At 48.2% G+C, this 15,101-nt stretch overlaps 1 protein-coding gene across 8 annotated transcripts in view; it reads right to left on the bottom strand.

Moving 5' to 3' along the window:
• The window catches only part of nfixb (nuclear factor I/Xb), a 609,152-nt gene that overhangs the window by 54,565 nt on the left and 539,486 nt on the right, over positions 1-15,101 (bottom strand). For 6 of the 8 annotated variants that reach the window (XM_085971683.1, XM_085971682.1, XM_085971684.1 and 3 more), the window contains 2 exons: positions 8,762-8,909; positions 1,535-1,626 (listed from right to left, as the gene is read on the bottom strand). The exons of 1 other annotated variant lie outside the window; for it this stretch is intronic. In XM_085971683.1, coding sequence (XP_085827809.1) covers positions 1,535-1,626; positions 8,762-8,909 — 240 coding nt within the window. The remainder of the gene's footprint in view (positions 1-1,534; positions 1,627-8,761; positions 8,910-15,101) is intronic. One more of the 8 variants, XM_085971689.1, reaches the window with a different exon arrangement.

Below are 15,101 nucleotides of genomic sequence, written 5' to 3' on the forward strand. Positions count from 1 at the left end.
CTGTCCAAATATATTCCATCCTTCATGCTGCTTCTTCTCTCCCTGTATCTCACCGTGTTGAAATCAAATCTCCTGCAATAATTCATTCTTTCTTAGATCTCAAAACTGTGTCACTTCTTACCCCCTCAGTTTTTCTTTTCTACAATCTACAACCTTTTAAAACCCACGTCTGTGCCTCCTGACCACTGCTTCCTGAAACATAGAAACACAGAAGATAGGAGCAGGAGTAGGCCATTCGGCCCCTCGAGCCTGCTCCGCCATTCAATGAGATCATGGCTGATCATCCAAATTCAGTACCCTGTCCCTGCTTTCTCCCCATATCCCTTGATCCCCTTAGCCTTAAGAAATATATCTAACTCCTTCTTGAATATATTTAATGAATTGGCCTCAACTGCCTTCTGTGGTAGAGAATTCAACAGGTTCACCACTCTCTCTGGGTGAAGAAATTCCTCCTCATCTCAGTCCTAAATAGCTTACCCCTTATCTTTAGACTGTGACCCCTGGTTCTGGACTCCCCCGCCATCGGGAACATCCTTCCTGCATCTAGTCTGTCTAGTCCTGTTGGTGTGGTCTCACCAAGGCCCTGTACAACTGCAGCAAGGCATCCTTGCTCCTGTACGCGAATCCTCTCGCTATGAAGGCCAGCATACCATTTGCCTTCTTAACCACCTGCTGCACCTGCATGCTTACCTTCAGCGACTGGTGCACAAGGACGCCCAGGTCTCGTTGCACTTCCCCTTTTCCCAATCTATTGCCGTTCAGATAATAATCTGCCTTTCTGTTTTTGCCACCAAAGTGGATAACCTCGCATTTATCCACATTATACTGCATCTGCCATGCATCTGCCCAATCGCCCAACCAGTCCAAATCGTACTGGAGTTTCTTGGCATCCTCCTCACAGCACACACGCCCACCCAGCTGAGTTACCGCATCTTCTATCTCGGTTTTTTTCCACCCGTGACATGGGCTTTGGATCCTGAACTAGGTTTCTCAATATATTTACAACTAAAAGTCTTCCATTCAACGTACAGTATATCTGTCACACTTTAGACGTCAAACTTCAAAGTGTAAAAGAGAGAGAAAGAAAGCCAGTCCTTTACTGCTGGTTTTTCTGACCTTGGTAAACCAGTCTGTCCCCCAGGGGCAGGAACAGGGGAATTTACAAGCAGCTGACAATCTACCGAAACTTTGTGCAACAATTAGCTTCTACTTGACCTCAGGGCATGCCTATTTAGACCACTTCCTCACAGGGAGTACCTGATCGATCACCTTAAAGAATCAAGGTGGGTTATCAACATGTAGCTCCGTGTACGCCATCCCCAATGTGGTCCGGATCCTAGACTACCCTGGAGCAAGACCACGGGAGATCACCTCGTAATAATAACCGAATAAAACCCCGGCCATGAGATCTGCCGCGTTCGTCATAACCAGGAGAGGTAGGGCGCATTGGACGCTAGTCTTTGTCCGATGTACGTCTCGTGTCTAGCCAGTCTAATGCAGATTGCTAACAGCAGACGGAGAGCATTCCACTTACCTGTGACTGCTGCGGGATATTTACAAAGTTCCCATCCCGTGGTCCAATACTGACAAACCGGTTTGCGGAGGAGGAGCTGGGCGTTGAGTATGCTGTTAACAGGAAAACGGTGAGAAGGTCAGGAATGTATGAGGAAGAGTTTCTGCTACATTATACAACAGCAATAACACCGTTAATGTAGTGAAACATCCCAAGCCACTTCACAGGAGTGTTACATAACAAAATTTGACACCGAGCCACATAAGGAGATATTAGGGCAGGTGACCAAAAGCTTGGTCAAAGAGGTAGGTTTTAAGGAGTGTCTTAAAGGAGGAGGGAGAGGCGGAGAGGTTTAGGGAGGGAATTCCAGAGCTTAGGGCCTCGGCAGCTGAAGGCACGGCCACCAATGTTGGAGCGATTAAAATCGGGGATGCTCAATAATTGGAGGAGTGCAGATATCTCGGAGGGTTGTGGGGCTGGAGGAGGTGATAGTGATAGGGAGGGGGGGCGAGGCCATGGAGGGATTTGAAAACAAGGATGAAAATTTTAAGATCGAGGCGTTGCTTAACTGGCAGCCAATGCAGGTCAGCGAGCAGAGTGGTGATGGGTGAACGGGTCTTGGTGCGAGTTAGGACTCGAGGAACTGACCAATCCTTTCATGTCCTGGTTAGGTTGCTCCAAGTTTTCTCCCTCAATCTCCTGAAAGCTTGGGGGGGGGGGGGGATTGGTCCCATGGGTGCTGACCACACTCTGAGATCTGTTAACTCAGCACTGAGTTTTTAAACTATTTTCCTTCAAGTCTTCATTCGACAACAGTGGTGCGCCTTTAAAGTTTATTATTCCCGCCACCCCCCACCCCATACCTTTGAGTTCCCCTTTAAGGAAGCTATGCTTCCTTGCAAGATAGCAATCAAATAGTGTGCAACAATGTGGACTGTTCCATGTATTGTCTACTTGCCCCAATGGCTGCTGAGACAGTGCGGTCACTTGGAATTTAATTCCAAAGCACTGTCAAAGCACTGAGGTAAATTGAGCTGACTGGAGTTAGTGATAGAGCAGGTTGTACATGATCTGTGAAAGGAATGGGCTTTAGTGGGCTTTATACATTAAAGGTGCACCAGCAACGCTTGTCAAAAGAGTGTCCTTACTTCACCCTACAAGCCCAGGAACATCCATTTTAATAGGAACGACCCTGTCCTGTGTTTCTCTTGCCTCTCCTGGCTGGGGTATAGTTCCACAGGCACCGAAGGCGCTCCGGCACCTGGTGCGAGTGGCCCTTCCTCGCGGGCGAGCTTAGACGGTGCCGACCGAGGGAAGGTGGGAGCCGGGCACGGCCGAGTCTGATCCAGTGCTCGCCTGTCGTCCACACACGGGTAGGACCCCGATTACTATACTCAAAAGGGGGGCCTATTGCCTGAAACAGGCGGGCAACCTTTGGACGCCTGGCGGTAGGGCCCTTTCAAAATGGAGAAGGCCGCACTGCCGACATTAACGGGGCGGTAAGGCCACCGGCCCCACCGTTAGTGCCCTGTTAACGCCAGGCCAGGGCAGTAATAATCGAGCCCAGCGGTGAGCTGGAAACCCTGGCTGGCTGGTTTAGCCCTTCACTAGGCCCGAATTTGCCTGGGAACAATTGTAGCATCCAAACCACAGTTGCCAACTCCGGGTGGCCGTATTCCTGGAGCTTTCATCACATGACCCTCCCACCACCAACAGCCCCGCCCGGTCGAACAGCCTTTTCTTCCCATTTCCAATATTTATATAAATAATAAATGTAAGTTCAAAGAAAATGATAATTTTTTTTTTATTGCCAGCTCCCCCCCCCCCCACCTATGATTTTTCACCTCACCCGGTTGTTACTCCCAGCAATGCCCAGGAGATTAATCTTCAATTCCTGGAAACTCCTGGGCAATCCTGGAGGTTTGCCGACCATAATCTCACTGGGTACGCTTGCTAAAAGTGGCTAGTTCAACACCTGACTGGTGGGTTCGAACCTGGGACTGGCCTGGTCTGTGTGATTCACTTACAAGGGGCTGCCTTTTACACCAAGCTATGGGGAAGGCAAGTTTTTAAAAAATAATTTGTGTGTGTGTGTATTTTCAGAACAATAGATCTCCTTTAGTAACACCATGAAGCCGCCAGGCAGTCATGTGAGAACTCTTGTCAACCCCAATGAATGTGCAAGCAAATCAGCCTCTTCTGAGATCAAAGCCTATGACTAACCGAAGTTGCAATAGGCACCTACTTTGAACCACATTTCAATTAGCTACAACTAAATGGGAAATCTCACAAGATCAAAGTCTCGCTGAGACTGGGGATTTAAAAATACATAAAAAAAAAACTCGCCCTTGCCTCGCCTGCTGGTGAGGTGTGGTCCTGCAATGCCCCCGGTTAGGGGGCAGCGGAGATCCAGGGCTCCCATACCGGGACTCCAGGGGCCCGCTGATGGCAGGGGTTCCTTCCCACCGTGGCATCGGAGGTGCAACCCGCGAGACTTTACGGATGTGGCTTCCCGGTGGATTGCGCGGCAGAACTCCAGGGTAGAGTTTCTCACGCAAGGGTACCCAGAGAATTCCCTGTTCTCCCCACCCCCAACAAGGACAATAAACTTGGTTTGAACAAACTAAAAACGCGTTGGTGTTGGATTATTAACAATGATTAAAAAAAAATATTTGTTTCTGGGATGTGGGCGACGCTGGCAAGGCCCAGCATTTAGTGCCCATCCCTAATTGCCCTTGAGAAGGTGGTGGTGAGCCGCCTTCTTGAACTGCTGCAGTCTGTGTGGTGAAGGTGCTCCCACAGTGCTGTTAGGGAGGGAGTTCCAGGATTTTGACCCAGCGACGATGAAGGAACGGCCGATATATTTCCAAGTCGGGATGGTGTGTGACTTGAAGGAGAACTTGCAGGAGGTGGTGGTGTTCCCATGCGCCTGCTGCCCTCGTCCTTCTAGGTGGTAGAAGCCACGGGCACTTAATGTAGGCAAATCTATTTAAATTAGAGGTTCAGCAATAGGAAACACACATATAGAAAATCATACATTGGGAACTTGGAGGTATCACCACAAGTTCTAAGTGTTTCTTGTCTCCATTGTACTGCTGAAGTGTGATTGTTTAGAAAGCCGTGGTTTAAATACTCTGCTCAGCAGGCCTCCAGGAATACTATTAGATAATGAAACCTCTCCCTCAACTGGACAGTTTGGGATTTGGCCACAGTCCATGACTGTCCACAATACTAGAACCGAACTTAAACAAAACACGCTTCCAACTCATGCTAAACCTTTATTAAACCACTGGTTAGGCCTCAGCTGGAGTATTGTGTACAATTCTCAGGCACCGCACTTTAGGAAGAATGTCAAGGCTCTGGAGAGGGTGCAGAGGAAGTTTACCAGGATGATACCAGGGATGTGGGAGTTCAGTTATGTGGAGAGATTGGAGAAACAGGGATTGTTCTCCTTAGAGAGAAAGTTAAGGGGAGACCTAATAGAGGTGTTCAAAATTATGAGGGCTTTTGATAGAGCAAGTAGGAAAAACTGTTTCCTCTGGCAAGTGGGCCTGTAACCAGAGGCCATAAATTTTAAATAATTGGCAAAAGAGCTGGAGGGGAAATGAGGAGAAGTTTCTTCACACAGAGGATTGTTACAATCTGGAACGCGCTACCTGAAAGGGTGGTGGAATCAGATTCCACAGGAACTTTCAAAAAGCGATTGGACATGTACCATGTACTTGAAGAGGGCTAATTTGCAGGGTTGTGGGGAAAAGATTGGGGGGGTGTGGGACTAAATTGGACAGCTCCTTCAAAGAGCCGGCACAGGCACGATGGGCTGAATGGCCTCCCTCTGTGCTGTAAGATTCTATGATTCTAATTCACGAGCGAGCAAAAATCTCACCGCCTACAAAGTGGAAGATGCTTTAGCTTCGAACCGCCTGCAGGTAATGACTGAGGTGACTCAATCTAACCAGTTTTATTAATTGGACTAACATCAATAAAGAAGATAAACCTGCAACAAAAAACCCCCATTGCAGCCAAAGAATTACCTCAACACCTCCAGCAATGCAATTAAAGTTGGCTAGACAGATTCCTGGGATGAGGGCATTGTCCTATGAGGGGAGATTGAGTAGAATGGGTCTGGACTCTCTGGAGTTTAGAAAAATGAGAGGTGATCTCATTAAAATCTATAAAATTCTGAGGGGGATTGACAGGGTAGCTGCTGAGAGGTTGTTTCCCCCTGGCTGGAGAGTCTAGAACCAGGGGTCACAGTCTCAGGTTAAGGGGTCAGCCATTTTGGCCTGAGATGAGGAGAAATTTCTTCACTCAGAGGGTGGTGAATCTTTGGAATTCTCTACCCCAGAGGGCTGTGAATGCTCAGTCGCTGAGTATTTTCAAGGTTGAGATCGATAGATTTTTGGACTCTAAGCGAATCAAGGGATATGTGGATAGGGCGGGAAAGTGGAGTTGAGGTAGAAGATCAGCCATGATCTTATTGAACGGTGGAGCAGGCTCGAGGGGCCATATGGCCTACTCCTGCTCTTATTTCTTATGTTCTTAACCAGCTTGGCATTTTTGATTCACCTTAAGAACCAGGCAATGAAATATCTTAAAGTCATCACACTTCAGCACTGTAGGAAGACAAGAAGACAAGCATAGAGTCAAATCTTGTTGCTAGAAACTTGGGGCTGGGAGGGTCCAACAAGACAGGTCCAGGGTTACGCTGACTGAGGGCTGTTTAGATGGTTCCATTGCTGGCCTGTGCTGCATTAGCTGATCTCAGGTAGTGGGAGAGCCACAACTCGCCTTAGTGATAGCGGAGGTAGTGGGAGATCAAATAGGCCAAGATCCTTGCTCCAAACTGCTAGTGTGTCAAGGCAGGATTGGACTTGGCTGTGGTGCCTGTCACAGTTGACACTCATTGACCAGGTTCCCATGTTGAAAAAAGTCCCTTACTTCAGCTTTTACAAGGATATATTTTCCAACCAGCCCAGTTCCCCTGCAAACATTTCACCCGCTTAATGTACTAAACTCCTCTGAGAGCTTTGTCTGACACAGGCTTTAACCCCAAATGGAAACGGAGTTGGTCAAAAAATATTCCTCTCTACTTGGATGGCCAAATTGTTTTATTTTATTCATTCACGGGAGGTGGGCATTGCTGGCAAGGCCACCAGTTATTGCCCTCGAGAAGATGGTGGTGAGCCGCCTTCTTGAACTGCAGAGGGCAGTTAAGAGTCAACCACATTGCTGTGGGTCTGGAGTCACATATCGGCCAGACCGGGTAAGGGCAGCAGATTTTCTTCCCTAAAGGACATTAGTGAACCAGATGGGTTTATTCCGACAATCTGGTAGTTTCGTGGTCATCAATTACTGATACTAGATTTTTTTTTTATTCCAGATTTATTTAATTAACTGAATTTAAATTCCCCAGCTGTCCTGGTGGGCTTGTGAACTCGTGTCTCTGGATCATTAGTCCAGCTCGCTGGATTACTAGTTCAGTAACATAACCACTATACTACCGTACCCCAAATGTTTGAACTTTAAGATAACCTCATGTGAGTACCACTTAAAACAGTCCTGACGGAAACCAAACGCTTTTACTGTCACTCCTAACCATAGGCTAGAAATGACTGCTGGGGATTTTAGTGGACAATGAGTATTTTCAACTGGTATTCCTCATGTCTGATACATTAACTGAGGCACTAACCCAATTAATTTATACAAATTGTGCTGAGATAAATCGAGACAAGCTATTTTCGCTGGCCGGTGAGTCAGCAACTGGAGGGTCTAAGCTTAAGAAGACCGGCATAAGGAAAGGTTAGGAGAAATTTCTTTTTTTTTCTCCCCCAGGCCGAGGGTCGTTCGGACATGAAAGAGGAGAGGGAGCAGAATCCATAATAGGTTTTTAAAAGGGGAGCGGATACATGTTTAGAAAAGAAGAAGGAAAAGGCTGTGGGGAAAGGGACTGAGCAGTTGGCACTGTCAGAGAGCCAGCACGGGCATGATGGGCCGAACGGCCTCCCACTGTGCTGTGAAGTTATAGGATTCGAGGAAGCTCCGCCATTGAAATAGTGACCAGGGGAATGAGGTAAAAGTGCGTTGAGCATTTGCCCGCCGGCAGCGTCAACAGTAAATATTTGGCCTTATACGTGGAAAAACACCAGCTATAGACGGCATTTTTGAAACGTATTTCTGGAGGGCTTTGAGAGGCTACCTGCTGGTTTAAAATACGGCCTCTGCGAGGCGGACAATTCCTCGCAGAAATGTGTCATTCCCTGACACTTCTTCATTCCTTTTAAAGTGAGCTAACAACTTGTTGTAACGGGTTCTTTTTGGCTCCGAGGCACAAGCTTCACTAGCACACTTCCGCACACCTCGATATGGCTTCCGAGACGAAAAGAAAACCATTCACACCGGAAAATAAAAACATGCGATCCGGACCTAAATAAGACAGCAAAAAGATTGCTGTTGCAGCAAAGAATTCTGTGGGGCAGCATGGCGTCTTTATTGTTTGCAAACTTCCTGCCCGCTGCTTTTATTCCCCCCCCCCAACCTTGTGGGAAAAAGAAGCTCTTAGTGACAACTTACTGCTGGGGAGCAGTGTTTGGGTCGCACCAGAACTGTATTTTTTTCTCTTTGTTTGCGGTTCTCTCTCTCCCCCGCCCCCGTAAAATACCAAGTGATTTTGTTGTCCGCCAGTTAAATTGGACGGAGGAACATTGGACCAGGAGGAGGCCATTCAGCCCCTCGAGCCTGTTCCGCCATTCAATGAGATCATGGCTGATCTGTGACCTGCCCCATATCCCCGAATACTCTTTGGTTAACAAAAATCTATCAATCTCAGATTTAAAATTAACAATTGATCCAGCATCCACTCACGCTTGCGGGAGAGAGTTCCCAACTTCTATCACCCTGTGTGTGTAGAAGTGTTTCCTAATTTCACTCCTGAAAGGTCTGGCTCTAATTTTTAGACTGTGCCCCCTAGTCCTAGACTCCCCAACCAGCGGAAATAGTTTCTCTCTATCTACCCTATCTGTTTCCCTTAATACCTTGAAAACCTCAATCAAATCATCCATTGACCTTCTAAATTCCAGGGAATACGGCCCTAGTTTAGGTTAGGTTTGGTTTAGGAAAAATGCCGGCAACGCAGCCAGGGGTTAGGCCTGGTGTAAGAGGTGTGCGAGAAGGGTCACATTATTAGAACAAAATAAACAAAGACACACACACACACACACACAAAGAGGAGGGTCCTCCTTCACTTACAGGGTGATGTGGGTGACGTGGCTCCTCCCTCTGGGGACGCGCTCGTTGATTTTGTGTCAGACATTGGAAGGGGGACTGGCCTAGCCATGGGGGGCGGTGGCGGCAGCAGAAATGACCCCGCGACCTTGCCCTGGCTGCCGCCGTTTGGCTGCGAACATGGAATAAAAGCGAACAAACAAACAAACAAACAAAGACACATAGTTCAATATAGTAGAACACAGTGGGACCCTTGCCAGATATCTGACCAACCATTAGGTGCCACGACAATATTGCGGCCCGGTTCTGAGTGTGTGTGGGTATCCCACCCCCCCAAGCCAGCCTACTCCCACCAGGGCGTAGAAAGGGAAAGAAATATATTGATCTCAATCGCGCTCAATTTGTGCCGGAGCTCTTTCACCTTTGACCCTTAGACACCATGCCAACAACTCCTGAACAATGCCCGCCCAATTCCCATTGATTACCCAGAACAGGATTTTTTAAAATCCAGGCCCTTGTGTCTAAAGGGATACACAGTGTGGAACCAGGCACGCTTGCTAAATTCCCCCGCTCGTCGGAAAGTTAATGGGTGCGGGAGCGGTTTCATCTCCCTCGTTGTGTTCTCGCACCCCGGCCTGCACGATTCTCTTGGATTAGAAGGCATAGATTTCCTTGTAATCACTGAATGAAAGGAAACAGGAAGCGGCAGAAATGCACAGCCTAGTTCTTTAGCGTCCATGGAAAAAGCAGATTAACACTTCATGGAGCCACTACCCGCAACATCAACCTGTCTCCAACAGAAGCTGACTGGGTCGACTGTTTTTGAGCCTTTGTTATAGAATCGTAGAACGATACAGCACGGAAGGAGGCCATTCGTCCCATTGTACGAGGGGCTGAATGGCCTCCTCCTGTTCCTATGTTCCATTCACATGTGGCTGCATTATACGAAGAGCTGCTTGGCCTCGTTTCAGCTTGGGGCCTACTATATCCCCCTAGTGCACAGGTCTTTGGTAGAGCTCTCCAATTAGTCCCACTCCCACCTGTTCTTTCCCCACAGCCCTGCAAATTTTACCCCTTCAAGTATTTATCCAATTCCCCTTTTTGAAAGTTACTATTGAATCTGCTTCCACCGCCCCTTTCAGGCAGCGCGTTCCCGATCACAACAACTCGCTGCGTAACAACTTTTTCCCCCCATGTCGCCCCTGGTTCTTTTGCCAATTACCTTAAATCTGTGTCCTCTGGTTACCGACCCTCCTGCCACCAATTAGAAACATAGAAACATAGAAGATAGGAGCAGGAGTAGGCCATTTGGCCCCTCAAGCCTGCTCCGCCATTCAATGCGATCATGGCTGATCATCCAAATTCAGTACCCTGTCCCTGCCTTCTCCCCATATCCCTTGATCCCTTTAGCCTTAAGAAATATATCTAACTCCTTCTTGAATATATTTAATGAATTGGCCTCTGCTGCCTTCTGTGGTAGAGAATTCCACAGGTTCACCACTCTCTGGGTGAAGAAATTCCTCATCTCTGTCCTAAATGGCTTACCCCTTATCCTTAGACTGTGACCCCTGGTTCTGGACTCCCCCGCCATCGGGAACATCCTTCCTGCATCTAGTCTGTCCAGTCCTGTCAGAATTTTATAAGTTTCAATGAGAACCCCTCTCATTCTTCTAAACTCCAGCGAGTATAAGCCCAATCGACCCAATCTCTCCTCATACGTCATTCCTGCCATCCCAGGTATCAGCCTGGTGAACCTTCGCTGAACTCCCTCCATGGCAAGAACATCCTTCCTCAGATAAGACGACCAAAACTGCACACAATTAATTAAGCATCCTCTTTTTTCCGTCATGTGTGTGTATTAACAAAAATAACAGGGAATGGGGCAGGCGCAGGTTCAACAGTCGCTCCGATCGGAAGAGGGTCCATTGTTAGTTTTGGGGTGCGGTTCACAGAATTCACAGAAACCCCACAGTGCAGATAGAGGCCATTTCGCCAATCAAGCCTGCACCGACACATATCCCACCCTATCCCCGTAACCCCACGTATTTAATCCCCCTAGCACTAAGGGTCAATTTTATCATAGCCAATCAACCTAACCCGCACATCTTTGGATTGTGGGAGGAAACCGGAGCACCCGGAGGAAACCCACGCAAACACGGGGAGAATGTGCAAACTCCACACAGACAGTCACCCGAGGCCGGATTCGAACCCGGGTCCCTGGCGCTGTGAGGCAACAGTGCTAACCACTATGCCACCGGTATCAAGGGTTACGGAACCAAGGCGGGTAGATGTTAAGATACAGATCAGCCGTGATCTGATTGAATGGTGGAACAGGCTCGAGGGGCTGAATGGCCTCCTCCTGCTCCTATGTTCCATTCACATGTGGCTGCATTATTTGAAGAGCTGCTTGGCCTCGTTTCAACTTGGGGCCTACTGTATCCCCCTAGTGTACAGTCAATTCGTCTGAGCTCACGGTTCAGAATAACCTGCTTACACAGTTCAAAAGAATGTTGTGAACAGACCTATAGCCTACTTTTTGCTCAGAAGCCCACCAGGCCAAAGAATATCAGCTTGCGTCAACATGGCATTGAAGAAAAGATTGTTCACGCTAAAAAAAAAATAGTCAATCTGAGGCAGGCGGAGCAGTAAGGTCGCCTGTTCCGTTCCCAGTCAGCCTTGAATCAGCTGGTCCCCTGTCAGGGGTGCGGTTGGGATGCCCCTGGGTCTGAAAGAGGGAGAAAAGTCTCAGTCGAGGCTCCCATCCCCCCCCCCCATCGCTATCAGGTGTGGGCACCGTAGGAGGGCAGGTTTGGGCCTGGTTGCAATGGCTTCCCAACCCCGCCCCCCGCATTCAAAACCTGCACTGAGATTCCGGAAGGCAGTCTGACTCACACCCCACCACAAGCCTTTGGGTGGCCCTGGAGATGGAGCACGCGGTGTCAGGATGACAGGATGGCAGGAATGACGTATGAGGAGAGATCCATCGGAGGGGGGGGGGGGAAAGCTGCGGGGTGGGAGGGGGGAAACCAGCATATTAAAAATAAAATCGTTAAATTCAGCCTCCTCCCCACAAATTCAGGGTCACTGCCGGTAAAGTTACCGCAAACAGTAATCCAATCCCTGGGTTGAACTAGCGTAAGCATGGCTTACGATATCATCTTAACGCCTCATTCTAATGTGGCCGTTCACTGACACCCATCCAGGTCCCTCAACGGGAATTCACCGCCGGCTGTGCTTTATTCCGAGCGGATATTATCGGGGACTACCTTTCCTCAAAAAATACAAAGCACGGCTGCACGCACGTGCGTGCTGGAACAACAACAAAAAAAAAGATCTCTAAGTGTTCTCGCACATTAGCGCCCTCTTGTAATGTTCGTTAATATTATTGCCAGTGGAGGACAGCTACCTACAGACAGACAACTTGCGCACTGCACGACCCAACATGGCTCGGCAGGCTAAAACAGAGCATTACACAAGGAAGCTCTCAACACAAAATGGTGCTCTTGTATCGGAAAGTGAACGTGTTACAAAGCCAACTTCTGTGGAGGAGAAAATGAATGGTGTTTGTTGCCTGGCGTGACTGACTTGTGGTTGACAGGAAGTTTATGTTTCTAGCACTTCCTGTGGCCGGCTGGGAGAGAAAAAAAAATCCCTGTCACAGTGGAGTTATTTATTTTTAATATTTTTTTACATTTTAATCCATTAAAAAAAAAAGTTGTGTTTACGGATTTTTGAGGTGCTCCATTAACTGTTCGCAGTCTAAAAGGCGATTGAGTTTATTTCCTCAATTATCTGCCATGTTTATCAGGCAAAGACTCGGACTACTCTTTGGCCATATTCCCTAGCCACCGACTCCATCCCCTCTCCCTAACTTCTGTCTGATTCCGAACCACGCTGTTCGCAACCTTGGTGTCATATTTGACCCTGAAATGAGCTTCCGACCTGCATTTGTTCCGCAGCATAACTAAGACCGCCTACTTCCACCTCCGTAACATCGCCCTTCTCCGCCCCTGCCTCAGCTCATCCGCTGCTGAAACCCTCACCCATGCCGTTGTTATCTCTAGACTTGACTATTCCAACGCACTCCTGGCTGGCCTCCCATACTCCACCCTACGTAAACTTGAGGTCATCCAAAACTCGGCTGCCCGTGTCCTAACTCGCACCAAGTCCCATTCGCCCATCACCCCTGTGCTCGCTGACCTACATTGGCTCCCGGTTAAGCAGCGCCTCGATTTCAAAAATTCTCATCCTTGTTTTCAAATCCCTCCATGGCCTCGCCCCTCCCGATTTCTGTAATCTCCTCCAGCCCCGCAACCCCCCGAGATATCTACGCTCCTCTAATTTTGCCCTCTTGAGCATCCCTGATTATAATCGCTCAACCTTTGGTGGCCGTGCCTTCTGTTGCCGAGGCCCTAAGCTCTGGAATTCCCTGCCTAAACCTCTCCGCCTCTCTACCTCTCGCTCTTCCTTTAAGATGCTCCTTAAAACCTACCTCTTTGACCAAGCTTTTGGTCACCTACCCTAATTTATCCTTATGTGGCTTGGCGTCAAATTTTTTGTCTTAAAATACTCCTGTGCAGCGCCTTGGGATGTTTTACTATGTTAAAGGCGCTATATAAATACAAGTTGTTGTTATTGATGGCCCGTGCAAAACGGTGTTAGTGACTCCCCTGGCAACAGTGGAATTTATCAGCGTGCGTCTGTCGACTGGTTTATGATGGCTAATATTTTGATGCCTATCTATCGATAAATGTTCGATGGACCTTGCGTTAGCGCCTCATTTGGAAATTTTCTGACCTCTGGAACCAAGGGGAAAGCTTGGGGTTAGCTTGGAGTAACTCTGAGGGAAACAGCATGTCATCGCCTTGCGGGGCTTCACAACAACGACGCCTGTTGTTTTCTCGAATAATTGTAACCTGCAAAGCCGAATGAAGGAGCTGGGTCACTGACTGCTACCGTAAGAACAGAAGAAATAGATGCTGGAGTAGGCCATACGGCCCCTCGAGCCTGCTCCGCCATTCAGTGACTGATCTTCTACCTCAGCTCCACCTTCCTGCCCTATCCCCGTATCCCTTAATTCCCTTAGTATCCAAAAATCTATCGATCTCAGTCTTGAATACACTCAACAAGTGAGCATCCACAGCCCTTTTGGGTAGAGAACTACTGCCTGGATGTGTTCAATTCAACTAAACCTTTGGTTGGAGTACATAGTAAACAAATAATTATTTCCATGGACATCATTCTTTTTTAAAAATTTGTTTTATGGGATGTGGGCGTCGCTGGCAAGGCCAGCATTTATTGCCCATCCCTAATTGCCCTTGAGAAGGTGGTGGTGAGCCGCCTTCTTGAACCGCTGCAGTCCGTGTGGTGAAGGTGCTCCCACAGTGCTGTTAGGGAGGGAGTTCCAGGATTTTGACCCAGCGACAATGAAGGAATGGCGATATACTTCCAAGTCAGGATGGTGTGCGACTTGGAGGGGAACTTGGAGGTGGTGGTGTTCCCATGTGCCTGCTGCCATTGTCCTTCTAGGTGGAAGAGATCATGCGTTTGGGAGGTGCTGCCGAAGAAGCCTTGGCGAGTTGCTGCAGTGCATCTTGTAGATGGTGCACACTGCAGCCACGGTACACTGGTGGTGGAGGGAGTGAATGTTTAAGGTGGTGGAGGGGGTGCCGATCAAGCGGGCTGCTTTGCCCTGGATGGTGACGAGTTTCTTGAGTGTTGTTGGAGCTGCACTCATCCAGGCAAGTGGAGAGTATTCCGACACACTCCTTACTTGTGCCTTGTAGATGGTGGATAGGCTTTGGGGAGTCAGGAGGTGAGACACTCGCCACAGAATACCCAGCCTCTGACCTGCTCTTGTTGCCACAGTATTTATGTGGCTGGTCCAGTTAAGTTTCTGGTCAATGGTGACCCCCAGGATATTGATGGTGGGGGATTCCCTTTGATTACCATTGTGGAGCTAGAAGCTTTGCAAGTGGAGAGTATTCCATTCTGCAAGATTTCCATATTTAGGCATCAAAGTATTAAAGCTAGTTGCCAGTCAATTAGTGACAAGCGCGTATTCTGGTGCCAGTTTAGCCATTGGTGTGTGTAAAGTGTGATAGTAATGCTGTCGATTGTTGGGCTCACAGACTTCGGGCCCTGTTGCACCCTTGGTTATGGTTTGGAGACTGGTGCAAGCCAGCAGCACCTAGTTATACAGGTACACTATCCCTTATCCGAAAGCCTTGGGACCAGCTGAGTTTCGGTTTTCGGAATTTTTCGGATGTCAGAAGGTATTATTATAAGACTGGGAAATTTGTATTTAATATAAATTGTAAAAGTTCAGGCTACCTCTTGCGACTCTTCCGTGTCTCATTCCCCT

Source organism: Somniosus microcephalus, chromosome 31, assembly GCF_052327205.1.
Source record: "Somniosus microcephalus isolate GS21.2 chromosome 31, FLI_Smic_1.0, whole genome shotgun sequence".
Taxonomy (NCBI): domain Eukaryota; kingdom Metazoa; phylum Chordata; class Chondrichthyes; order Squaliformes; family Somniosidae; genus Somniosus; species Somniosus microcephalus.